The sequence below is a fragment of the Pristiophorus japonicus genome, unplaced genomic scaffold (assembly GCF_044704955.1).
Source record: "Pristiophorus japonicus isolate sPriJap1 unplaced genomic scaffold, sPriJap1.hap1 HAP1_SCAFFOLD_2307, whole genome shotgun sequence".
In the NCBI taxonomy this organism is placed as follows: domain Eukaryota; kingdom Metazoa; phylum Chordata; class Chondrichthyes; family Pristiophoridae; genus Pristiophorus; species Pristiophorus japonicus.
Genome location: NW_027252023.1, coordinates 5334 through 32080, shown reverse-complemented (window position 1 = coordinate 32080; position 26747 = coordinate 5334). Strand labels below are relative to the sequence as shown.

The 26747-nt window shown below is 59.5% G+C and overlaps 1 protein-coding gene across 1 annotated transcript; it reads right to left on the bottom strand.

The window, feature by feature from the left end:
- Nucleotides 1-6: 6 nt before the first annotated feature.
- tmem147 (transmembrane protein 147) lies at nt 7-26747 on the bottom strand. The gene is made up of 6 exons (XM_070871245.1): nt 26683-26747; nt 23383-23448; nt 19809-19945; nt 2825-2909; nt 1734-1849; nt 7-471 (listed from the first exon to the last, which is right to left on the bottom strand). Exons 2-6 carry the CDS (start codon nt 23446-23448, stop codon nt 351-353), a joined length of 525 nt encoding a protein of 174 aa, XP_070727346.1. The 5' UTR covers nt 26683-26747; the 3' UTR covers nt 7-350.

The following is a 26747-nucleotide window of genomic DNA, read 5'->3' as shown; positions in this document are numbered from 1 at the left end:
GGAGAGAGGGGGAGTGCGGGGGGGGGAGAGGGGGAGTGCGGGGGAGAGGGGGAGTGCGGGAGGGGGAGGGGGAGTGCGGGAGGGGGAGGGGGAGTGCGGGAGGGAGAGGGGGAGTGCGGGAGGGGGAGGGGGAGTGCGGGGGTCCTGAGTTGTGTCCGACCCCCCCCCCCCCCTCAGACACACGCTCGAGGGCGGGTCTCCACGGGGCCGGACCGGGTTATGGGGTGCATGTTGTGGGTAACGTCCCCTGTCAGCAAGGTAATGCCGACGGATCCCACTGAGACCGCGCCCCCACTTCCCGCACGTCACGGAGCTCTGGCTCGGCCCGCCGCCCGCTCCCGGCCCGGCCGCTAGTTCCCGTGCACCAGGGTGATGTAGAGGATCAGGGCACTGAGCGAAATGGCTCCGGTCACCACGGCCTTGACCAGCAGAGCTGTCCAGCTGCCCAGCAGGAAGACGTGGACGAAGGACCTGCGGGCGGAGAGGGGAACGATGGCGAGAGGGTTAGTCGCAGGAAGGGCTCGCACAGTCGCTCATTGAACAGTCTCCGCTTCGCCGGATCAAAGACACCGGGGGGGGGGGAAGACACACACACACACTCGTTCACGGACTCGCCCCCCCCCCGCATGCACAAACACCCTCCCACGCATGCGCACGCACCCTCCCACGCATGCGCTCGCACCCTCCCACGCATGCGCGCGCACCCTCCCACGCATGCGCGCGCACCCTCCCACGCATGCGCGCGCACCCTCCCACGCATGCGCGCGCACCCTCCCACGCCTGCGCGCGCACCCTCCCACGCATGCGCGCGCACCCTCCCACGCATGCGCGCGCACCCTCCCACGCATGCGCACGCACCCTCCCACGCATGCGCGCGCACCCTCCCACGCATGCGCGCGCACCCTCCCACGCATGCGCGCGCACCCTCCCACGCATGCGCGCGCACCCTCCCACGCATGCGCGCGCCCCCTCCCACGCATGCGCACGCCCCCTCCCACGCATGCGCACGCACCCTCCCACGCACGCGCAAGCGCCCCCTCCCACACGCCCCCTCCCACGCACACGCAAGCGCCCCCTCCCACGCGCCCCCTCCCACGCACACGCACACGCCCCCTCCCACACGCCCCCTCCCACGCACACGCACACCCCCTCCCACGCACACCCCCTCCCACGCACACGCCCCCTCCCACGCACACGCCCCCTCCCACGCACACGCCCCCTCCCACGCACACGCCCCCTCCCACGCACACGCCCCCTCCCACGCACACGCCCCCTCCCACGCACACCCCCTCCCACGCACACCCCCTCCCACGCACACCCCTTCCCACGCACACGCCCCCTCCCACGCACACCCCCTCCCACGCACACCCTTTCCCACGCACACGCCCCCTCCCACGCACACGCCCCCTCCCACGCACACGCCCCCTCCCACGCACACGCCCCCTCCCACGCACACGCCCCCTCCCACGCACACGCCCCCTCCCACGCACACGCCCCCTCCCACGCACACGCCCCCTCCCACGCACACGCCCCCTCCCACGCACACGCCCCCTCCCACGCACACGCCCCCTCCCACGCACACGCCCCCTCCCACGCACACGCCCCCTCCCACGCACACGCCCCCTCCCACGCACACGCCCCCTCCCACGCACACGCCCCCTCCCACGCACACGCCCCCTCCCACGCGCCCCCTCCCACACACACACATGAAACCTAGCTCGGAGCAGACTTACTCCATGAGAAAGGCTTTGTAGACGCTGATGCCGAGCAGGATGGCGATCGGCAGGCGATAGTGTTTCGGGAGGTCGTACCGTGAAAACATCCAGACCAGGCCCGCCATGTAGTGAATCTGCGGGAGGGGGGGACGGGGGGGGGGGAGAACGGGAAAACCAACATTAGAACACGGCTGGGCTGGAACCGAGCTGGTCAGCACTGTGCGATCGGTGAGCCTGGAGACCACAGCGTGATGACCGTATTCCCACTGACCCATTCGGCCCCTCGAGGCAGAGACAGAGAGGGGGGTGCAGAGACAGAGGGGGGGGGGCAGAAGGCAGAGACAGAGGGGGGGCGAGGCAGAGACAGAGGGGGGGGGCAGAGACAGAGGGGGGCGAGGCAGAGACAGAGGGGGGCGAGGCAGAGACAGAGGGGGCGAGGCAGAGACAGAGGGGGGCGAGGCAGAGACAGAGGGGGGCGGAGGCAGAGACAGAGGGGGGCGAGGCAGAGACAGAGGGGGGCGAGGCAGAGACAGAGGGGGGGCGAGGCAGAGACAGAGGGGGGCGAGGCAGAGACAGAGGGGGGCGAGGCAGAGACAGAGGGGGGCGAGGCAGAGACAGAGGGGGGCGAGGCAGAGACAGAGGGGGGCGAGGCAGAGACAGAGGGGGGCGAGGCAGAGACAGAGGGGGGCGAGGCAGAGACAGAGGGGGGCGAGGCAGAGACAGAGGGGGGCGAGGCAGAGACAGAGGGGGGCGAGGCAGAGACAGAGGGGGGCGAGGCAGAGACAGAGGGGGGCGAGGCAGAGACAGAGGGGGGCGAGGCAGAGACAGAGGGGGGCGAGGCAGAGACAGAGGGGGGCGAGGCAGAGACAGAGGGGGGCGAGGCAGAGACAGAGGGGGGCGAGGCAGAGACAGAGGGGGGCGAGGCAGACAGAGGGGGGCGAGGCAGAGACAGAGGGGGGCGAGGAAGAGACAGAGGGGGGGGTGAGGAAGAGACAGAGGGGGGCGAGGCAGAGACAGAGGGGGGGCGAGGCAGAGGGCGAGACAGAGTGAGCGAGAGAGCGCGAGAGACAGACAGAGAGAGAGAGAAGGCTGCAAGAGCCGTTCTTTACCAGACTGATGTTGGAATCGAAGCTCATCTGAATGTACTTCCAGTCAAACTCGATCCCTCTGGCCCCCACCCACAGGGGGATGCACCTGGAGAAACAGGAAGAACATCAGGAAACGGGAACGGGCAGACTGTCCGTCTCCACACACCGCTCGCACAGGTCAACGTGTTTATCGGTTCCCGTCGCCCAGCTCTCTCCACCTGTCACTGAACAGCGACAGTCACGGTTCATTGGGTGAGATGGTCATGTGTTCCAGTCCACACGCCAGAGACTTGAGCCACATAAAGAGGCTGACCCAGAGAGAGAGAGAGAGAGACAGAGCGAGAGAGAGAGACAGAGCGAGAGCGAGAGAGACAGAGAGAGAGCGAGAGCGAGAGCGAGAGCGAGAGAGACAGAGAGAGAGAGCGAGAGACAGACAGAGAGAGAGAGAGAGACAGACAGAGCGAGAGAGAGAGACAGAGCGAGAGAGAGAGACAGAGCGAGAGAGAGAGACAGAGCGAGAGCGAGAGCGAGAGAGACAGAGCGAGAGAGAGACAGAGAGAGAGAGAGCCAGAGCGAGAGCGAGAGAGAGAGACAGAGCGAGAGAGAGAGACAGAGCGAGAGCGAGAGAGAGAGAGAGAGCGAGAGCGAGAGACAGACAGAGCGAGAGAGAGAGACAGAGCGAGAGCGAGAGAGACAGAGCGAGAGCGAGAGCGAGAGCGAGAGCGAGAGAGAGAGAAGAGAGACAGACAGAGCGAGAGAGAGACAGAGCGAGAGCGAGAGCGAGAGAGACAGAGCGAGAGAGAGACAGAGAGAGAGAGAGAGAGAGAGCCAGAGCGAGAGCGAGAGAGAGAGAGAGAGCGAGAGAGAGAGAGAGAGACAGAGCGAGAGCGAGAGAGAGAGAGAGAGAGAGAGAGCGAGAGCGAGAGAGAGACAGAGAGAGACAGACAGAGCGAGAGAGAGAGACAGAGCGAGAGCGAGAGAGAGCGAGAGAGAGACAGAGAGAGAGAGACAGACAGAGCGAGAGAGAGAGGCAGAGCGAGAGCGAGAGCGAGAGACAGAGCGAGAGAGAGACAGAGAGAGAGAGAGCCAGAGCGAGAGAGAGAGACAGAGCGAGAGCGAGAGCGAGAGAGACAGAGCGAGAGAGAGAGACAGAGAGAGAGAGAGCCAGAGCGAGACAGAGCGAGAGAGAGAGAGAGACAGAGCGAGAGAGAGGCAGAGAGAGAGACAGAGCGAGCGCGAGAGAGAGAGACAGAGCGAGAGACAGAGCGAGAGCGAGAGAGAGAGACAGAGCGAGCGCGAGAGAGAGAGACAGAGCGAGAGCGAGAGCCAGAGCGAGAGCCAGAGCGAGAGCCAGAGCGAGAGCCAGAGCGAGAGCCAGAGCGAGAGACAGAGCGAGAGACAGAGCGAGAGACAGAGCGAGAGACAGAGCGAGAGACAGAGCGAGAGACAGAGCGAGAGACAGAGCGAGAGACAGAGCGAGAGAGAGAGACAGAGCGAGAGACAGAGCGAGAGACAGAGCGAGAGAGAGAGACAGAGCGAGAGACAGAGCGAGAGACAGAGCGAGAGACAGAGCGAGAGACAGAGCGAGAGACAGAGCGAGAGACAGAGCGAGAGACAGAGCGAGAGACAGAGCGAGAGACAGAGCGAGAGACAGAGCGAGAGACAGAGCGAGAGACAGAGCGAGAGACAGAGCGAGAGACAGAGCGAGAGACAGAGCGAGAGACAGAGCGAGAGACAGAGCGAGAGACAGAGCGAGAGACAGAGCGAGAGACAGAGCGAGAGACAGAGCGAGAGAGAGAGACAGAGCGAGAGACAGAGCGAGAGACAGAGCGAGAGAGAGAGACAGAGCGAGAGACAGAGCGAGAGCGAGAGCGACAGAGCGAGAGCGAGAGAGAGAGACAGAGCGAGAGCGAGAGAGAGAGACAGAGCGAGAGCGAGAGAGAGAGACAGAGCGAGAGCGAGAGCGAGAGCGAGAGACAGAGCGAGAGCGAGAGCGAGAGCGAGAGCGAGAGCGAGAGCGAGAGAGAGAGAGCGAGAGCGAGAGCGAGAGAGAGAGAGCGAGAGACAGAGCGAGAGCGAGAGAGAGAGACAGAGCGAGAGCGAGAGACAGAGCGAGAGCGAGAGACAGAGCGAGAGCGAGAGCGAGAGCGAGAGACAGAGCGAGAGACAGAGCGAGAGACAGAGCGAGAGCGAGAGACAGAGCGAGAGCGAGAGACAGAGCGAGAGCGAGAGACAGAGCGAGAGCCAGAGCGAGAGAGACAGAGCGAGAGAGAGAGACAGAGCGAGAGCGACAGAGCGAGAGAGAGAGAGAGACAGAGCGAGAGAGAGAGAGAGAGACAGAGCGAGAGAGAGAGAGAGACAGAGCGAGAGCCAGAGCCAGAGCGAGAGCCAGAGCCAGACAGAGCGAGAGCGAGAGCCAGACAGAGCGAGAGCGAGAGCCAGACAGAGCGAGAGCGAGAGCCAGACAGAGCGAGAGCCAGACAGAGCGAGCGCGAGAGCCAGACAGAGCGAGCGCGAGAGCCAGACAGAGCGAGCGCGAGAGCCAGACAGAGCGAGCGCGAGAGCCAGACAGAGCGAGCGCGAGAGCCAGACAGAGCGAGCGCGAGAGACAGACAGAGCGAGCGCGAGAGACAGACAGAGCGAGCGCGAGAGACAGACAGAGCGAGCGCGAGAGACAGACAGAGCGAGCGCGAGAGACAGACAGAGCGAGCGCGAGAGACAGACAGAGCGAGCTCTCACAGAGCGAGCGCGAGAGCCAGACAGAGCGAGCGCGAGAGACAGACAGAGCGAGCGCGAGAGACAGACAGAGCGAGCGCGAGAGACAGACAGAGCGAGCGCGAGAGACAGACAGAGCGAGCGCGAGAGACAGACAGAGCGAGCGCGAGAGACAGACAGAGCGAGCGCGAGAGACAGACAGAGCGAGCGCGAGAGACAGACAGAGCGAGAGCGAGAGACAGACAGAGCGAGAGCGAGAGACAGACAGAGCGAGCGCGAGAGACAGACAGAGCGAGCGCGAGAGACAGACAGAGCGAGCGCGAGAGACAGACAGAGCGAGCGCGAGAGACAGACAGAGCGAGCGCGAGAGACAGACAGAGCGAGCGCGAGAGACAGACAGAGCGAGAGACAGAGCGAGAGCGAGAGACAGACAGAGCGAGAGCGAGAGACAGACAGAGCGAGAGACAGACAGAGCGAGAGCGAGAGACAGACAGAGCGAGAGCGAGAGACAGACAGAGCGAGAGCGAGAGACAGACAGAGCGAGAGACAGAGCGAGAGCGAGAGACAGACAGAGCGAGAGCCAGACAGAGCGAGAGCGAGAGCCAGAGAGAGCGAGAGCCAGAGAGAGCGAGAGACAGAGAGAGCGAGAGACAGAGAGAGCGAGAGACAGACAGAGCGAGAGACAGACAGAGCGAGAGACAGACAGAGCGAGAGACAGACAGAGCGAGAGACAGACAGAGCGAGAGACAGACAGAGCGAGAGACAGACAGAGCGAGAGACAGACAGAGCGAGAGACAGACAGAGCGAGAGACAGACAGAGCGAGAGACAGACAGAGCGAGAGACAGACAGAGCGAGAGACAGACAGAGCGAGAGACAGACAGAGCGAGAGACAGACAGAGCGAGAGACAGACAGAGCGAGAGACAGACAGAGCGAGAGACAGACAGAGCGAGAGACAGACAGAGCGAGAGACAGACAGAGCGAGAGACAGACAGAGCGAGAGACAGACAGAGCGAGAGACAGACAGAGCGAGAGACAGACAGAGCGAGAGACAGACAGAGCGAGAGACAGACAGAGCGAGAGACAGACAGAGCGAGAGACAGACAGAGCGAGAGACAGACAGAGCGAGAGACAGACAGAGCGAGAGACAGACAGAGCGAGAGACAGACAGAGCGAGAGACAGACAGAGCGAGAGACAGACAGAGCGAGAGACAGACAGAGCGAGAGACAGACAGAGCGAGAGACAGACAGAGCGAGAGACAGACAGAGCGAGAGACAGACAGAGCGAGAGACAGACAGAGCGAGAGACAGACAGAGCGAGAGACAGACAGAGCGAGAGACAGACAGAGCGAGAGACAGACAGAGCGAGAGACAGACAGAGCGAGAGACAGACAGAGCGAGAGACAGACAGAGCGAGAGACAGACAGAGCGAGAGACAGACAGAGCGAGAGACAGACAGAGCGAGAGCGAGAGCGAGAGACAGACAGAGCGAGAGGCAGACAGAGCGAGAGCCAGAGAGAGCGAGAGACAGACAGAGCGAGAGACAGACAGAGCGAGAGACAGACAGAGCGAGAGCGAGAGCGAGACCGAGAGCGAGAGCGAGAGAGAGAGCGAGAGCGAGAGCGAGAGCGAGAGACAGACAGAGCGAGAGCGAGAGCGAGAGACAGACAGAGCGAGAGCGAGAGCGAGACCGAGAGCGAGAGCGAGAGAGAGAGACAGACAGAGCGAGAGCGAGAGCGAGAGACAGACAGAGCGAGAGCGAGGGACAGACAGAGCGAGAGCGAGGGACAGACAGAGCGAGAGCGAGGGACAGACAGAGCGAGAGCGAGGGACAGACAGAGCGAGAGCGAGGGACAGACAGAGCGAGAGCGAGGGACAGACAGAGCGAGAGCGAGGGACAGACAGAGCGAGAGCGAGGGACAGACAGAGCGAGAGCGAGGGACAGACAGAGCGAGAGCGAGGGACAGACAGAGCGAGAGCGAGGGACAGACAGAGCGAGAGCGAGGGACAGACAGAGCGAGAGCGAGGGACAGACAGAGCGAGAGCGAGGGACAGACAGAGCGAGAGCGAGGGACAGACAGAGCGAGAGCGAGGGACAGACAGAGCGAGAGCGAGGGACAGACAGAGCGAGAGCGAGGGACAGACAGAGCGAGAGACAGACAGAGCGAGAGCGAGGGACAGACAGAGCGAGAGCGAGGGACAGACAGAGCGAGAGCGAGAGACAGACAGAGCGAGAGCGAGAGACAGACAGAGCGAGAGCGAGAGACAGACAGAGCGAGAGCGAGAGACAGACAGAGCGAGAGCGAGAGACAGACAGAGCGAGAGCGAGAGACAGACAGAGCGAGAGCGAGAGACAGACAGAGCGAGAGCGAGAGACAGACAGAGCGAGAGCGAGAGACAGACAGAGCGAGAGCGAGAGACAGACAGAGCGAGAGCGAGAGACAGACAGAGCGAGAGCGAGAGACAGACAGAGCGAGAGCGAGAGACAGACAGAGATAGAGCGAGAGACAGACAGAGCGAGAGCGAGAGACAGACAGAGCGAGAGCGAGAGACAGACAGAGATAGAGCGAGAGACAGACAGAGCGAGAGCGAGAGACAGACAGAGCGAGAGACAGACAGAGCGAGAGCGAGAGACAGACAGAGCGAGAGCGAGAGCCAGACAGAGCGAGCGCGAGAGACAGACAGAGCGAGCGCGAGAGACAGACAGAGCGAGCGCGAGAGACAGACAGAGCGAGCGCGAGAGACAGACAGAGCGAGAGCGAGAGACAGACAGAGCGAGAGCGAGAGACAGACAGAGCGAGCGCGAGAGACAGACAGAGCGAGCGCGAGAGACAGACAGAGCGAGCGCGAGAGACAGACAGAGCGAGCGCGAGAGACAGACAGAGCGAGCGCGAGAGACAGACAGAGCGAGCGCGAGAGACAGACAGAGCGAGCGCGAGAGACAGACAGAGCGAGCGCGAGAGACAGACAGAGCGAGCGCGAGAGACAGACAGAGCGAGAGACAGAGCGAGAGCGAGAGACAGACAGAGCGAGAGCGAGAGACAGACAGAGCGAGAGACAGACAGAGCGAGAGCGAGAGACAGACAGAGCGAGAGCGAGAGACAGACAGAGCGAGAGCGAGAGACAGACAGAGCGAGAGCGAGAGACAGACAGAGCGAGAGCGAGAGACAGACAGAGCGAGAGACAGAGCGAGAGCGAGAGACAGACAGAGCGAGAGCCAGACAGAGCGAGAGCGAGAGCCAGAGAGAGCGAGAGCCAGAGAGAGCGAGAGCCAGAGAGAGCGAGAGCCAGAGAGAGCGAGAGACAGACAGAGCGAGAGCCAGAGAGAGCGAGAGACAGACAGAGCGAGAGACAGACAGAGCGAGAGACAGACAGAGCGAGAGACAGACAGAGCGAGAGACAGACAGAGCGAGAGACAGACAGAGCGAGAGACAGACAGAGCGAGAGACAGACAGAGCGAGAGCGAGAGACAGACAGAGCGAGAGGCAGACAGAGCGAGAGGCAGACAGAGCGAGAGGCAGACAGAGCGAGAGCCAGAGAGAGCGAGAGACAGACAGAGCGAGAGACAGACAGAGCGAGAGCGAGAGCGAGACCGAGAGCGAGAGAGAGCGAGAGCGAGAGCGAGAGACAGACAGAGCGAGAGCGAGAGCGAGAGACAGACAGAGCGAGAGCGAGGGACAGACAGAGCGAGAGCGAGGGACAGACAGAGCGAGAGCGAGGGACAGACAGAGCGAGAGCGAGGGACAGACAGAGCGAGAGCGAGGGACAGACAGAGCGAGAGCGAGGGACAGACAGAGCGAGAGCGAGGGACAGACAGAGCGAGAGCGAGGGACAGACAGAGCGAGAGCGAGGGACAGACAGAGCGAGAGCGAGGGACAGACAGAGCGAGAGCGAGGGACAGACAGAGCGAGAGCGAGGGACAGACAGAGCGAGAGCGAGGGACAGACAGAGCGAGAGCGAGGGACAGACAGAGCGAGAGCGAGGGACAGACAGAGCGAGAGCGAGGGACAGACAGAGCGAGAGCGAGGGACAGACAGAGCGAGAGCGAGAGACAGACAGAGCGAGAGGCAGACAGAGCGAGAGGCAGACAGAGCGAGAGGCAGACAGAGCGAGAGGCAGACAGAGCGAGAGGCAGACAGAGCGAGAGGCAGACAGAGCGAGAGGCAGAGAGAGCGAGAGACAGAGAGAGCGAGAGACAGAGAGAGCGAGAGACAGAGAGAGCGAGAGACAGAGAGAGCGAGAGACAGACAGAGCGAGAGACAGAGAGAGCGAGAGACAGACAGAGCGAGAGACAGACAGAGCGAGAGACAGACAGAGCGAGAGACAGACAGAGCGAGAGACAGACAGAGCGAGAGACAGACAGAGCGAGAGACAGACAGAGCGAGAGACAGACAGAGCGAGAGACAGACAGAGCGAGAGACAGACAGAGCGAGAGACAGACAGAGCGAGAGACAGACAGAGCGAGAGACAGACAGAGCGAGAGACAGACAGAGCGAGAGACAGACAGAGCGAGAGACAGACAGAGCGAGAGACAGACAGAGCGAGAGACAGACAGAGCGAGAGACAGACAGAGCGAGAGACAGACAGAGCGAGAGACAGACAGAGCGAGAGACAGACAGAGCGAGAGACAGACAGAGCGAGAGACAGACAGAGCGAGAGACAGACAGAGCGAGAGACAGACAGAGCGAGAGACAGACAGAGCGAGAGACAGACAGAGCGAGAGACAGACAGAGCGAGAGACAGAGACAGACAGAGCGAGAGACAGAGACAGACAGAGCGAGAGCGAGAGAAAGACAGAGCGAGAGCGAGAGAAAGACAGAGCGAGAGCGAGAGACAGACAGAGCGAGAGCGAGAGACAGACAGAGCGAGAGCGAGAGACAGACAGAGCGAGAGCGAGAGACAGACAGAGCGAGAGCGAGAGACAGACAGAGCGAGAGCGAGAGACAGACAGAGCGAGAGCGAGAGACAGACAGAGCGAGAGCGAGAGACAGACAGAGCGAGAGACAGACAGAGCGAGAGCGAGAGACAGACAGAGCGAGAGCGAGAGACAGACAGAGCGAGAGCGAGAGACAGAGCGAGAGCGAGAGACAGAGCGAGAGCGAGAGACAGAGCGAGAGCGAGAGACAGAGCGAGAGCGAGAGACAGAGCGAGAGCGAGAGACAGAGCGAGAGCGAGAGACAGAGCGAGAGCGAGAGACAGAGCGAGAGCGAGAGACAGAGCGAGAGCGAGAGACAGAGCGAGAGCGAGAGACAGAGCGAGAGCGAGAGACAGAGCGAGAGCGAGAGACAGAGCGAGAGCGAGAGACAGAGCGAGAGCGAGAGACAGAGCGAGTGACAGACAGAGCGAGTGACAGACAGAGCGAGTGACAGACAGAGCGAGTGACAGACAGAGCGAGTGACAGACAGAGCGAGTGACAGACAGAGCGAGTGACAGACAGAGCGAGTGACAGACAGAGCGAGAGACAGACAGAGCGAGAGACAGACAGAGCGAGAGACAGACAGAGCGAGAGACAGACAGAGCGAGAGACAGACAGAGCGAGAGACAGACAGAGCGAGAGACAGACAGAGCGAGAGACAGACAGAGCGAGAGACAGACAGAGCGAGAGACAGACAGAGCGAGAGACAGACAGAGCGAGAGACAGACAGAGCGAGAGACAGACAGAGCGAGAGACAGACAGAGCGAGAGACAGACAGAGCGAGAGACAGACAGAGCGAGAGACAGACAGAGCGAGAGACAGACAGAGCGAGAGACAGACAGAGCGAGAGACAGACAGAGCGAGAGACAGACAGAGCGAGAGACAGACAGAGCGAGAGACAGACAGAGCGAGAGACAGACAGAGCGAGAGACAGACAGAGCGAGAGACAGACAGAGCGAGAGACAGACAGAGCGAGAGACAGACAGAGCGAGAGACAGACAGAGCGAGAGACAGACAGAGCGAGAGACAGACAGAGCGAGAGACAGACAGAGCGAGAGACAGACAGAGCGAGAGACAGACAGAGCGAGAGACAGACAGAGCGAGAGACAGACAGAGCGAGAGACAGACAGAGCGAGAGACAGACAGAGCGAGAGACAGACAGAGCGAGAGACAGACAGAGCGAGAGACAGACAGAGCGAGAGACAGACAGAGCGAGAGACAGACAGAGCGAGAGACAGACAGAGCGAGAGACAGACAGAGCGAGAGACAGACAGAGCGAGAGACAGACAGAGCGAGAGACAGACAGAGCGAGAGACAGACAGAGCGAGAGACAGACAGAGCGAGAGACAGACAGAGCGAGAGACAGACAGAGCGAGAGACAGACAGAGCGAGAGACAGACAGAGCGAGAGACAGACAGAGCGAGAGACAGACAGAGCGAGAGACAGACAGAGCGAGAGACAGACAGAGCGAGAGACAGACAGAGCGAGAGACAGACAGAGCGAGAGACAGACAGAGCGAGAGACAGACAGAGCGAGAGACAGACAGAGCGAGAGACAGACAGAGCGAGAGACAGACAGAGCGAGAGACAGACAGAGCGAGAGACAGACAGAGCGAGAGACAGACAGAGCGAGAGACAGACAGAGCGAGAGACAGACAGAGCGAGAGACAGACAGAGCGAGAGACAGACAGAGCGAGAGACAGACAGAGCGAGAGACAGACAGAGCGAGAGACAGACAGAGCGAGAGACAGACAGAGCGAGAGACAGACAGAGCGAGAGACAGACAGAGCGAGAGACAGACAGAGCGAGAGACAGACAGAGCGAGAGACAGACAGAGCGAGAGACAGACAGAGCGAGAGACAGACAGAGCGAGAGACAGACAGAGCGAGAGACAGACAGAGCGAGAGACAGACAGAGCGAGAGACAGACAGAGCGAGAGACAGACAGAGCGAGAGACAGACAGAGCGAGAGACAGACAGAGCGAGAGACAGACAGAGCGAGAGACAGACAGAGCGAGAGACAGACAGAGCGAGAGACAGACAGAGCGAGAGACAGACAGAGCGAGAGACAGACAGAGCGAGAGACAGACAGAGCGAGAGACAGACAGAGCGAGAGACAGACAGAGCGAGAGACAGACAGAGCGAGAGACAGACAGAGCGAGAGACAGACAGAGCGAGAGACAGACAGAGCGAGAGACAGACAGAGCGAGAGACAGACAGAGCGAGAGACAGACAGAGCGAGAGACAGACAGAGCGAGAGACAGACAGAGCGAGAGACAGACAGAGCGAGAGACAGACAGAGCGAGAGACAGACAGAGCGAGAGACAGACAGAGCGAGAGACAGACAGAGCGAGAGACAGACAGAGCGAGAGACAGACAGAGCGAGAGACAGACAGAGCGAGAGACAGACAGAGCGAGAGACAGACAGAGCGAGAGACAGACAGAGCGAGAGACAGACAGAGCGAGAGACAGACAGAGCGAGAGACAGACAGAGCGAGAGACAGACAGAGCGAGAGACAGACAGAGCGAGAGACAGACAGAGCGAGAGACAGACAGAGCGAGAGACAGACAGAGCGAGAGACAGACAGAGCGAGAGACAGACAGAGCGAGAGACAGACAGAGCGAGAGACAGACAGAGCGAGAGACAGACAGAGCGAGAGACAGACAGAGCGAGAGACAGACAGAGCGAGAGACAGACAGAGCGAGAGACAGACAGAGCGAGAGACAGACAGAGCGAGAGACAGACAGAGCGAGAGACAGACAGAGCGAGTGACAGACAGAGCGAGTGACAGACAGAGCGAGTGACAGACAGAGCGAGAGACAGAGAGAGAGAGTGAGAGACAGAGAGAGAGCGAGAGGCAGAGAGAGAGCGAGAGACAGAGAGAGAGAGTGAGAGACAGAGAGCGAGAGGCAGAGAGAGCGAGAGACAGAGAGAGAGAGTGAGAGACAGAGAGCGAGAGGCAGAGAGAGAGCGAGAGACAGAGAGAGCGAGAGACAGAGAGAGCGAGAGACAGACCGAGCGAGAGAGAGAGCGAGACACAGACAGAGCGAGAGACAGAGAGAGCGAGAGGCAGACAGAGCGAGAGACAGACAGAGCGAGAGACAGACAGAGCGAGAGACAGACAGAGCGAGAGACAGACAGAGCGAGAGACAGACAGAGCGAGAGACAGACAGAGCGAGAGACAGACAGAGCGAGAGACAGACAGAGCGAGAGACAGACAGAGCGAGAGACAGACAGAGCGAGAGACAGACAGAGCGAGAGACAGACAGAGCGAGAGACAGACAGAGCGAGAGACAGACAGAGCGAGAGACAGACAGAGCGAGAGACAGACCGAGCGAGAGACAGACCGAGCGAGAGAGAGAGCGAGAGACAGACAGAGCGAGAGACAGACAGAGCGAGAGACAGACCGAGCGAGAGACAGACCGAGCGAGAGACAGACCGAGCGAGAGAGAGAGCGAGAGACAGACAGAGCGAGAGACAGACAGAGCGAGAGGCAGACAGAGCGAGAGGCAGACAGAGCGAGAGACAGACCGAGCGAGAGACAGACCGAGCGAGAGACAGACCGAGCGAGAGACAGAGAGAGCGAGAGACGGACCGAGCGAGAGAGAGACGGACCGAGCGAGAGACAGACAGAGCGAGAGACAGACAGAGCGAGAGACAGACAGAGCGAGAGACAGACAGAGCGAGAGACAGAGAGAGAGCGAGAGACAGAGAGAGAGCGAGATACAGAGAGAGAGAGTGAGAGACAGAGAGCGAGAGGCAGAGAGAGAGCGAGAGACAGAGAGAGCGAGAGACAGAGAGAGAGAGTGAGAGACAGAGAGCGAGAGACAGACAGAGCGAGAGACAGACAGAGCGAGAGACAGAGAGAGCGAGAGACAGAGAGAGCGAGAGACAGACAGAGCGAGAGACAGACCGAGCGAGAGACAGACCGAGCGAGAGAGAGAGCGAGAGACAGACAGAGCGAGAGACAGACAGAGCGACAGACAGACAGAGCGAGAGAGAGAGCAACAGACAGACAGAGCGAGAGACAGACAGAGCGAGAGACAGACCGAGCGAGAGACAGACCGAGCGAGAGACAGACCGAGCGAGAGACAGACCGAGCGAGAGACAGACCGAGCGAGAGACAGACCGAGCGAGAGGCAGACAGAGCGAGAGGCAGACAGAGCGAGAGGCAGACAGAGCGAGAGGCAGACAGAGCGAGAGAGAGAGAGAGCGAGAGAGAGAGAGAGCGAGAGGCAGACAGAGCGAGAGGCAGACAGAGCGAGAGACAGACAGAGCGAGAGGCAGACAGAGCGAGAGGCAGACAGAGCGAGAGGCAGACAGAGCGAGAGGCAGACAGAGCGAGAGGCAGACAGAGCGAGAGGCAGACAGAGCGAGAGGCAGACAGAGCGAGAGGCAGACAGAGCGAGAGGCAGACAGAGCGAGAGGCAGACAGAGCGAGAGACAGACAGAGCGAGAGACAGACAGAGCGAGAGACAGACAGAGCGAGAGACAGAACAGAGCGAGAGACAGAACAGAGCGAGAGGCAGACAGAGCGAGAGAGAGAGACAGACCGAGCGAGAGACAGACAGAGCGAGAGGCAGACAGAGCGAGAGAGAGAGACAGACAGAGCGAGAGAGAGAGACAGACAGAGCGAGAGACAGACAGAGCGAGAGGCAGACAGAGCGAGAGGCAGACAGAGCGAGAGAGCGAGACCGACTGAGAGAGCGAGAGAGCGACCGAGCGAGAGAGAGAGACAGACCGAGCGAGAGAGAGAGACAGACCGAGCGAGAGAGAGAGACAGACCGAGCGAGAGAGAGAGACAGACCGAGCGAGAGAGAGAGACAGACCGAGCGAGAGAGAGAGACAGACCGAGCGAGAGAGAGAGACAGACCGAGCGAGAGAGAGAGACAGACAGAGCGAGAGACCGACCGACAGAGCGAGAGACCGACCGACAGAGCGAGAGACCGACCGACAGAGCGAGAGACCGACCGACAGAGCGAGAGACCGACCGACAGAGCGAGAGACCGACCGACAGAGCGAGAGACCGACCGACAGAGCGAGAGACAGACAGAGCGAGAGACAGACAGAGCGAGAGACAGACAGAGCGAGAGCGAGAGAGAGCGAGAGCGAGAGCGAGAGCGAGAGACAGACAGAGCGAGAGCGAGAGACAGACAGAGCGAGAGCGAGAGACAGACAGAGCGAGAGACAGACAGAGATAGAGCGAGAGACAGACAGAGCGAGAGCGAGAGACAGACAGAGCGAGAGCGAGAGACAGACAGAGCGAGAGCGAGAGCGAGAGACAGACAGAGCGAGAGCGAGAGCGAGAGACAGACAGAGCGAGAGCGAGAGACAGACAGAGCGAGAGCGAGAGACAGACAGAGCGAGAGCGAGAGACAGACAGAGCGAGAGCGAGAGACAGACAGAGCGAGAGCGAGAGACAGACAGAGCGAGAGCGAGAGACAGACAGAGCGAGAGCGAGAGACAGACAGAGCGAGAGCGAGAGACAGACAGAGCGAGAGCGAGAGACAGACAGAGCGAGAGCGAGAGACAGACAGAGCGAGAGCGAGAGACAGACAGAGCGAGAGCGAGAGACAGACAGAGCGAGAGCGAGAGACAGACAGAGCGAGAGCGAGAGACAGACAGAGCGAGAGCGAGAGACAGACAGAGCGAGAGCGAGAGACAGACAGAGCGAGAGCGAGACAGAGCGAGAGACAGACAGAGCGAGAGACAGACAGAGCGAGAGACAGACAGAGCGAGAGACAGACAGAGCGAGAGACAGACAGAGCGAGAGACAGACAGAGCGAGAGACAGACAGAGCGAGAGACAGACAGAGCGAGAGACAGACAGAGCGAGAGACAGACAGAGCGAGAGACAGACAGAGCGAGAGACAGACAGAGCGAGAGACAGACAGAGCGAGAGACAGACAGAGCGAGAGACAGACAGAGCGAGAGACAGACAGAGCGAGAGACAGACAGAGCGAGAGACAGACAGAGCGAGAGACAGACAGAGCGAGAGACAGACAGAGCGAGAGACAGACAGAGCGAGAGACAGACAGAGCGAGAGACAGACAGAGCGAGAGACAGACAGAGCGAGAGACAGACAGAGCGAGTGACAGACAGAGCGAGAGACAGACAGAGCGAGAGACAGACAGAGCGAGAGACAGACAGAGCGAGAGACAGACAGAGCGAGAGACAGACAGAGCGAGAGACAGACAGAGCGAGAGACAGACAGAGCGAGAGACAGACAGAGCGAGAGACAGACAGAGCGAGAGACAGACAGAGCGAGAGACAGACAGAGCGAGAGACAGACAGAGCGAGAGACAGACAGAGCGAGAGACAGACAGAGCGAGAGACAGACAGAGCGAGAGACAGACAGAGCGAGAGACAGACAGAGCGAGAGACAGACAGAGCGAGAGACAGACAGAGCGAGAGACAGACAGAGCGAGAGACAGACAGAGCGAGAGACAGACAGAGCGAGAGACAGACAGAGCGAGAGGCAGACAGAGCGAGAGAGAGAGACAGACAGAGCGAGAGACAGACAGAGCGAGAGGCAGACAGAGCGAGAGAGCGAGACTGACTGAGAGAGCGAGAGAGCGACCGAGCGACCGAGCGAGAGCGAGAAACAGACCGAGCGAGAGAGAGAGACAGACCGAGCGAGAGAGACCGACCGACAGAGCGAGAGACAGACCGACAGAGCGAGAGACCGACCGACAGAGCGAGAGACCGACAGACAGAGCGAGAGACCGGCCGACAGAGCGAGAGACCGGCCGACAGAGCGAGAGACCGACCGACAGAGCGAGAGACCGACCGACAGAGCGAGAGACCGACCGACAGAGCGAGAGACCGACCGACAGAGCGAGAGACCGACCGACAGAGCGAGAGACCGACCGACAGAGCGAGAGACCGACCGACAGAGCGAGAGACCGACCGACAGAGCGAGAGACCGGCCGACAGAGCGAGAGACCGGCCGACAGAGCGAGAGACCGGCCGACAGAGCGAGAGACCGGCCGACAGAGCGAGAGACCGGCCGACAGAGCGAGAGACCGGCCGACAGAGCGAGAGACCGGCCGACAGAGCGAGAGACCGGCCGACAGAGCGAGAGACCGGCCGACAGAGCGAGAGACCGGCCGACAGAGCGAGAGACCGGCCGACAGAGCGAGAGACCGGCCGACAGAGCGAGAGACCGGCCGACAGAGCGAGAGACCGGCCGACAGAGCGAGAGACCGGCCGAGAGAGCGAGAGACCGGCCGAGAGAGCGAGAGACCGGCCGAGAGAGCGAGAGACCGGCCGAGAGAGCGAGAGACCGGCCGAGAGAGCGAGAGACCGGCCGAGAGAGCGAGAGACCGGCCGAGAGAGCGAGAGACCGACCGACAGAGCGAGAGACCGGCCGAGAGAGCGAGAGACCGGCCGAGAGAGCGAGAGACCGGCCGACAGAGCGAGAGACCGGCCGACAGAGCGAGAGACCGGCCGAGAGAGCGAGAGACCGGCGGCAGAGCGAGAGACCGGCCGACAGAGCGAGAGACCGACCGACAGAGCGAGAGACCGACCGACAGAGCGAGAGACCGACCGACAGAGCGAGAGACCGACCGACAGAGCGAGAGACCGACCGACAGAGCGAGAGACCGACCGACAGAGCGAGAGACCGACCGACAGAGCGAGAGACCGACCGACAGAGCGAGAGACCGACCGACAGAGCGAGAGACCGACCGACAGAGCGAGAGACCGACCGACAGAGCGAGAGACCGACCGAGAGAGCGAGAGACCGACCGAGAGAGCGAGAGACCGACCGAGAGAGCGAGAGACCGACCGAGAGAGCGAGAGACCGACCGAGAGAGCGAGAGACCGACCGAGAGAGCGAGAGACCGACCGAGAGAGCGAGAGACCGACCGACAGAGCGAGAGACCGACCGACAGAGCGAGAGACCGACCGACAGAGCGAGAGACCGACCGACAGAGCGAGAGACCGACCGACAGAGCGAGAGACCGACCGACAGAGCGAGAGACGACCGACAGAGCGAGAGACCGACCGACAGAGCGAGAGACCGACCGACAGAGCGAGAGACCGACCGACAGAGCGAGAGACAGACAGAGCGAGAGACAGGCCGACAGAGCGAGAGACCGGCCGTCAGAGCGAGAGACCGGCCGACAGAGCGAGAGACCGGCCGACAGAGCGAGAGACCGGCCGACAGAGCGAGAGACCGGCCGACAGAGCGAGAGACCGGCCGACAGAGCGAGAGACCGGCCGACAGAGCGAGAGACCGGCCGACAGAGCGAGAGACCGGCCGACAGAGCGAGAGACCGGCCGACAGAGCGAGAGACCGGCCGACAGAGCGAGAGACCGGCCGACAGAGCGAGAGACCGGCCGACAGAGCGAGAGACCGGCCGACAGAGCGAGAGACCGGCCGACAGAGCGAGAGACCGGCCGACAGAGCGAGAGACCGGCCGACAGAGCGAGAGACCGGCCGACAGAGCGAGAGACCGGCCGACAGAGCGAGAGACCGGCCGACAGAGCGAGAGACCGGCGACAGAGCGAGAGACCGGCCGACAGAGCGAGAGACCGGCCGACCAGAGCGAGAGACCGGCCGACAGAGCGAGAGACCGGCCGACAGAGCGAGAGACCGGCCGACAGAGCGAGAGACCGGCCGACAGAGCGAGAGACCGGCCGACAGAGCGAGAGACCGGCCGACAGAGCGAGAGACCGGCCGACAGAGCGAGAGACCGGCCGACAGAGCGAGAGACCGGCCGACAGAGCGAGAGACCGGCCGACAGAGCGAGAGACCGGCCGACAGAGCGAGAGACCGGCCGACAGAGCGAGAGACCGGCCGACAGAGCGAGAGACCGGCCGACAGAGCGAGAGACCGGCCGACAGAGCGAGAGACCGGCCGACAGAGCGAGAGACCGGCCGACAGAGCGAGAGACCGGCCGACAGAGCGAGAGACCGGCCGACAGAGCGAGAGACCGGCCGACAGAGCGAGAGACCGGCCGACAGAGCGAGAGACCGGCCGACAGAGCGGAGAGACCGGCCGACAGAGCGAGAGACCGGCCGACAGAGCGAGAGACCGGCCGACAGAGCGAGAGACCGGCCGACAGAGCGAGAGACCGGCCGACAGAGCGAGAGACCGGCCGACAGAGCGAGACCGGCCGACAGAGCGAGAGACCGGCCGACAGAGCGAGAGACCGGCCGACAGAGCGAGAGACCGGCCGACAGAGCGAGAGACCGGCCGACAGAGCGAGAGACCGGCCGACAGAGCGAGAGACCGGCCGACAGAGCGAGAGACCGGCCGACAGAGCGAGAGACCGGCCGACAGAGCGAGAGACAGACGGAGAGAGCGAGAGACCGACGGAGAGAGTGAGAGACAGACGGAGAGAGGGGCCTGGCCCGGACTGAACTCCTCACCTGGACATGATGAGTTCTGCAGTGGACCAGCCCATGGCTGCCACCATGATCTTGTATTCCCCTTTCCCAGCGTTCTTCGACATCACCAGATGGAGGCCCACCAGATCGGCAAGATCCACCGTGGATTTCATGAACTCCTGGCCGGTAAAATCACAAAAGCATTTCAACTTTCACACCTCCTGTTGTGATTTTACTCACCCGACCCCAGCATCAACCGGTCCCTCTACACTGTCCCATCAAACACTCCCAGGGCAGGTACAGGGGGTTAGATACAGAGTAAAGCTCCCTCTACACTGTCCCATCAAACACTCCCAGGGCAGGTACAGCACGGGGTTAGATACAGAGTAAAGCTCCCTCTACACTGTCCCATCAAACACTCCCAGGGCAGGTACAGCACGGGGTTAGATACAGAGTAAAGCTCCCTCTACACTGTCCCATCAAGCACTCCCAGGGCAGGTACAGGGGGTTAGATACAGAGTAAAGCTCCCTCTACACTGTCCCATCAAACACTCCCGGGGCAGGTACAGGGGGTTAGATACAGAGTAAAGCTCACTCTACACTGTCCCATCAAACACTCCCGGGGCAGGTACAGGGGGTTAGATACAGAGTAAAGCTCCCTCTACACTGTCCCATCAAACACTCCCAGGGCAGGTACAGGGGGTTAGATACAGAGTAAAGCTCCCTCTACACTGTCCCATCAAACACTCCCAGGGCAGGTACAGGGGGTTAGATACAGAGTAAAGCTCCCTCTACACTGTCCCATCAAACACTCCCGGGGCAGGTACAGGGGGTTAGATACAGAGTAAAGCTCCCTCTACACTGTGTAAGAAACCGTGAATTGGAAAAACTAACTGGAGGGCAAAAAGTCTCTTCAGAGTGGTGTTCGAATTGAAGATTCATTCCAGGGTAGAATAGTTAAAGAGGGTTGAATCGTGTGACCATAAATAACTGGTAACAAGCAGCTCCAAACATCTCCAGGCCGAGAGTGGCCTGCCCAACTCCAACCTTGGGAGGATAAATGTGAACGAGGGGGTTGCACTCAAGAGTTGAGACAAAGAATGTGACACGCCATCGGTCAAACGGTCCTGTTCATATCCTACTCCAGGCCCACCCCTAAAGAGAGAGAACAACAGATCGATCCAGAAGGCGTTTTAGGACAGGCGGTGTCGATAAGAACTCATCGTCCCACCAGCCCGTCTGCCCGATTGGGACTAGTACCAGCTCCTCGTCATGGTCGGATGTCTGCTGTGTCGAGAGAAACTTTACCCCCAAGTTTCCACACCCGGCAAAACAGGCGCCCCTCGGAGCTGGGCGCCCGTTTCTCGCGCCGAAAACGGCGCCTGAAAAAAAAAAAAAAAACGCGCTATTCTCGAGCGCCCTTGCAGCTCGATGTTAGCTTGGCGCCGTGCCCAGGGGGGCGGAGCCTACCACTCGCGCCGATTTTGTCAGTAGGAGGGGGGGCGGGTACCAGTTAAATGAGTTTTTTTCCCCCGTGCCGGCAACCCTGCGCATGCGCGTCGGAGCGTTCGCGCATGCGCGTCGGAGCGTTCGCGCATGCGCGTCGGAGCGTTCGCGCATGCGCAGCGTGAAGGAAACATGGGCACTCGGCCATTTTTGTAGTTCTTTGTCGCTGTTCAATTTTTAGCATTTTTTAATAAAACCGCACTGCCCCTTCCATGATCAGCACTGAGGCTTCTTGCCACTTCGGTAGGCCCCGTCGGGAACGGCTGCCTCAAGTTCTGAGGCTTCCTGCAGCCTTCTCCCTGCCTGCCGTCGGGAAACCGCTGCCTGAAAGGCCTGCCTGAAGCACTCTCACACAGGTAGGAAGATGGTTTATTTCATCTTTTCTTTGCTTATAAATGTTTATTCAGGCTGGATTTATTTGTATAATATTTGTAGAAGTATAACTAAGGATTTATTGTAGAATGTAATGACTTCCCTTCCCCTCCCCCACCTCGTTCCGGACGCCTAATTCGCCTGATTTTTTTAATATGTAGACAAGGTTTTTTCAGGCCGACAAAAATCTTCACTTGCTCCATTCTAAGTCAGTTTGGAGTACGTTTTCACTGTGGAAACTTTCAAATCAGGCGTCAGTGGCCGGACACGCCCCCTTTTGAAAATAAAATTCTGTTCCAAAGTGAAAGTGTTCTAACTGACTAGAACTGCAGCAAACTTAAATGTGGAGAATTGCGATTTCTAAGATACTCCGTTCTCCACCAGTTGCTCCTAAAAAATCAGGAGCAAATCATGTGGAAACTTGGGGCCATAGAAACCAGGTGCAGGAGTAGGCTATTCGGCCCTTCGAGCCTGCACCACCATTCAATAAGATCAATGGCTGATCATTCACCTCAGTACCCCATTCCTGCTTTCTCTCCATACCCCTTGATCCCTTTAGCCGTAAGGGCCACATCTAACTCCCTTTTGAATATATCTAACGAACTGGCCCCAACAACTTTCTGCGGTAGAGAATTCCACAGGTTCACAATTCTCTGAGTGAAGAAGTTTCTCCTCATCTCGGTCCGAAATGGCTTACCCCTTATCCTTAGACTGTGACCCCTGGTTCTGGACTTCCCCAACATCAGGAACATTCTTCCCGCATCTCACCTGTCCAGTCCGGTCAGAATTTTATATGTTTCTATGAGATCCCCTCTCATCCTTCTAAATTCCAGTGAATATAAGCCTAGCCGATCCAGTCTTTCTTCATATGTCAGTCCTGCCATCCCGGGAATCAGTCTGGTGAACCTTGTACACCAGTCAGTGAAAGCAAACATGCCGGGGCAGCAAGCAGTTAGGGAGGCAAAGGGTATGTTGGCCTTCATTGCAAGAGGATTTGAGTACAGGAGCAAGGATGTCTTACTCCAGTTATACAGGGCCTTGGTGAGACCACAACTGGAGTATTGTGTGCAGCTTTGGTCTCCTTACCTAAGGAAGGATATACTGCCACAGAGGGAGTGCAGCGAAGGTTCACCAGACTGATTCCCGGGATGGCAGGACTGTCGGTATGAGGAGAGATTGGGTCGACTGGGCCTGTATTCACTGGAGTTTAGAAGAATGAGAGGGGATCTCATTGAAAGGTATAAAATTCTGACTGGACTGGACAGACTGCTTGCTGCCCCGGCATGTTTGCTTTCACTGACTGGTGCACAAGGACACCCAGGTCCCTCTGTACATCCACACTTCCCAAGCCATCACCCTTTCAATAATACTTGGTCCTTATGTTTTTCCGACCAAAGTGGATAACTTCACATTTATCCACGTTATACTGCATCTGCCATGTGTTTGCCCACTCACTTAACCGATCTAAATCACCTTGCAGCATCTTTGGTTGCATGATGTGTTTGACGACATTTGAACTACCGCTCACTTAATAAAACGCCTGAGAACTCCCGATGACCCTTTGGGTGTGTGTGTGTGTGTGTGTGTGTGTGTGTGTGTGTGTGTGTGTGTGTGTGTGTGTGTGTGTGACCTGTGATCCTGAATGTTACGGGGGGGGGGGTGGGGGCGGCGAGCAGGGCTGAGGGACTTGTGCAGGAACAGGAGAGTTTCCCGATCCGCTGACGACCTCTGAACTCACCCCGATGAAGTCATAAACGCCGGCAAGTGCGTCCCATGTGGGAAAGAAGGTGGCGAGGAACAGCATCTGGGGGAGAGAGAGAACACAGAGCAATCAACAACCTGTGTCTATATAGCGCCTTTTTAATGGAGAGAAACCTCCCGGGGTGCTTTACAGAAGTATTATGCCATAACAATTTAACACCGAGCCACACGAGGAGAAGTTAGGGCAAGTTGATCAACGAGGTGAGTTTTAGGGAGCGTCTTCAAGGAGCAGAGAGAGGCGGAGAGGTTTAGGGAGGGAGTTCCAGAGCTTGGGGGCCAGCCAACAGAAGGCACGGTCACCGATGGTGGAGCGATTATAATCAGGGATGTTCAGGTGGGCAGAATTAGAGGAGGTTACAGAGATAGGGAGGGGTGTAGGGGCTGGAGGAGATTACAGAGATAGGGAGGGGTGTAGGGGCTGGAGGAGGTTACAGAGATAGGGAGGGCTGTAGGGGCTGGAGGAGGTTACAGAGATAGGGAGGGGTGTAGGGGCTGGAGGGGGTTACAGAGATAGGGAGGGGTGTAGGGGCTGGAGGGGGTTACAGAGATAGGGAGGGGTGTAGGGGCTGGAGGAGGTTACAGAGATAGGGAGGGGTGTAGGGGCTGGAGGAGGTTACAGAGATAGGGAGGGGTGTAGGGGCTGGAGGAGGTTACAGAGATAGGGAGGGCTGTAGGGGCTGGAGGAGGTTACAGAGATAGGGAGGGGTGTAGGGGCTGGAGGGGGTTACAGAGATAGGGAGGTGTGTAGGGGCTGGAGGGGGTTACAGAGATAGGGAGGGGTGTAGGGGCTGGAGGGGGTTACAGAGATAGGGAGGGGTGTAGGGGCTGGAGGGGGTTAGAGAGATAGGGAGGGGGTGAGGAGGCCATGGAAACAAGGATGAGAATTTTGAAATCGAGGTGCTCCCGGACCGGGAGCCAATGTTGGTCAGTGAGTACAGGGGGTGATGGGTGAGTGGGACTGGGTGTGAGTTAGGACACGGGGTCAGTGAGCACAGGGGGTGATGCGTGAGTGGGACTGGGTGTGAGTTAGGACACGGGGTCAGTGAGCACAAGGGGTGATGGGTGAGTGGGACTCGGTGCGAGTTAGGACACGGGGCAGCGAGCACAGGGGGTGATGGGTGAGTGGGACTCGGTGCGAGTTAGGACACGGGGGCAGTGAGCACAGGGGGTGATGGGTGAGTGGGACTGGGTGTGAGTTAGGACACGGGGTCAGTGAGCACAGGGGGTGATGGGTGAGTGGGACTTGGAGCAAGTTAAGACATGGGGCAGTGAGCACAGGGGGGTGATGGGTGAGTGGGACTGGGTGTGAGTTAGGACATGGGGCAGTGAGCACAGGGGGTGATGGGTGAGCGGGACTGGGTGTGAGTTAGGACACGGGGTCAGTGAGCACAGGGGGTGATGGGTGAGCGGGACTGGGTGTGAGTTAGGACACGGGGGCAGTGAGCACAGGGGGTGATGGTTGAGCGGGACTGGGTGTGAGTTAGACACAGGGCAGTGAGCACAGTGGGTGATGGGTGAGCGGGACTCGGTGCGAGTTAGGACACGGGGTCAGTGAGCACAGGGGGTGATGGGTGAGTGGGACTCGGTGCGAGTTAGGACACGGGTCAGTGAGCACAGGGGGTGATGGGTGAGCGGGACTCGGTGCGAGTTAGGACACGGGGTCAGTGAACACAGGGGGTGATGGGTGAGTGGGACTGGGTGTGAGTTAGGACACGGGGTCAGTGAGCACAGGGGGTGATGGGTGAGTGGGACTGGGTGTGAGTTAGGACATGGGTCAGTGAGCACAGGGTGTGATGGGTGAGTGGGACTGGGTGCGAGTTAGGACACGGGGTCAGTGAGCACTGGGGGTGATGGGTGAGCGGGACTCGGTGCGAGTTAGGACACGGGGTCAGTGAGCACAGTGGGTGATGGGTGAGCGGGACTCGGTGCGAGTTAGGACACGGGTCAGTGAGCACAGGGGGTGATGGGTGAGTGGGACTGGGTGCGAGTTAGGACACGGGGTCAGTGAGCACAGGGGGTGATGGGTGAGCGGGACTCGGTGCGAGTTAGGACACGGGGGCAGCCAGTTTTGGATCACTAGTTTACGTCGGGTAGAATGTGGGAGTCTGGCCAGGAGTGCGTTGGAATAGTCAAGTCTGGAGGTAACAAAGGCAGGGACGAGGGTTTCAGCAGCGGATGAGCTGAGGCATGGGGCTGGAGACGGGCGATGTTACGGAGGGGGAAACAGGCGGGTTTAGTTATACTGCGGGATATGTGGCCGGAAACTCATTTCAGGGTCAGATATGACAAGAATGTGACCCTCTAAAACACCAATCAGCCTAGGGTCCCCCCTGCAGCCCCTCCATGTGCTCCCAGTCAAACCGTATGGGTGCGGGAGATTTGCATGCACTTCGAGTGAATCCCCACATCAGAAATAGGAGCAGGAGTGGGCCATTCGGCCCCTCGAGCCTGCTCCGCCATTTAATACCATCATGGCTGATCCGATCATGGACTCAGCTCCACTTCCCCGCCCGCCCCCTTATCCCCTTATCGGTTAAGAAACTGTCTATCTCTGTCTTAAATATATTCAATGACCCGGCTTCCACAGCTCTCTGAGGCAGAGAATTCCACAGATTTACAACCCTCTGAGAGAAGAAATTCCTCCTCATCTCAGTTTTAAATGGGCGGCCCCTTATTCTAAGACCATGCCCCCTAGTTCTAGTCTCCCCCATCAGTGGAAACATCCTCTCTGCATCCACCTTGTCAAGCCCCCTCATAATCTGATACGTTTCGATAAGATCACCTCTCATTCTTCTGAATTCCAATGAGTAGAGGCCCAACCTCCTCAACCTTTCCTCATAAGTCAACCCCCTCATCCCCGGAATCAACCGAGTGAACCTTCTCTGAACTGCCTCCAAAGCAAAGTATATCCTTTCGTAAATACGGAAACCAAAACTGCACGCAGTACTCCAGGTGTGGCCTCACCAATACCCTGTATAACTGGAGCAAGACTTCCCTGCTTTTATACTCCATCCCCTTTGCAATAAAGGCCAAGATACCATTGGCCTTCCTGATCACTTGCTGTACCTGCATACTATCCTTTTGTGTTTCATGCACAAGTAACCCCCAGGTCCCGCTGTACTGCGGCACTTTGTAATCTTTGATCACCACACCAGTGATCACAGCCCGGCGGGTCAGAGAGAGGCCTGTCAGTGAAGGTCTGGGCCAGAGTGAATTAGTGACAATGACAGCAGTTGCGGCTGGGATCGTGAGACACGGAGAGGGTTACAGATCTCACCTTGCACAGCTGCACGAACAGGTAAGTGGCACCAGCCTGAACGCATCTCCAGAAAGCATTGTACT

Excerpts from the sequence above, each read along its gene's own strand:
- tmem147 (XM_070871245.1), bottom strand. The coding sequence starts at position 23,448 with ATGCTGTTCCTCGCCACCTTCTTTCCCACATGGGACGCACTTGCCGGC. Across the intron at positions 19,946-23,382 it reads GCGTTTATGACTTCATCGGG|GAGTTCATGAAATCCACGGT; the intron begins GTGAGTTCAGAG and ends TTTACCGGCCAG. Across the intron at positions 472-1,733 it reads TACAAAGCCTTTCTCATGGA|GTCCTTCGTCCACGTCTTCC; the intron begins GTAAGTCTGCTC and ends CTCCGCCCGCAG.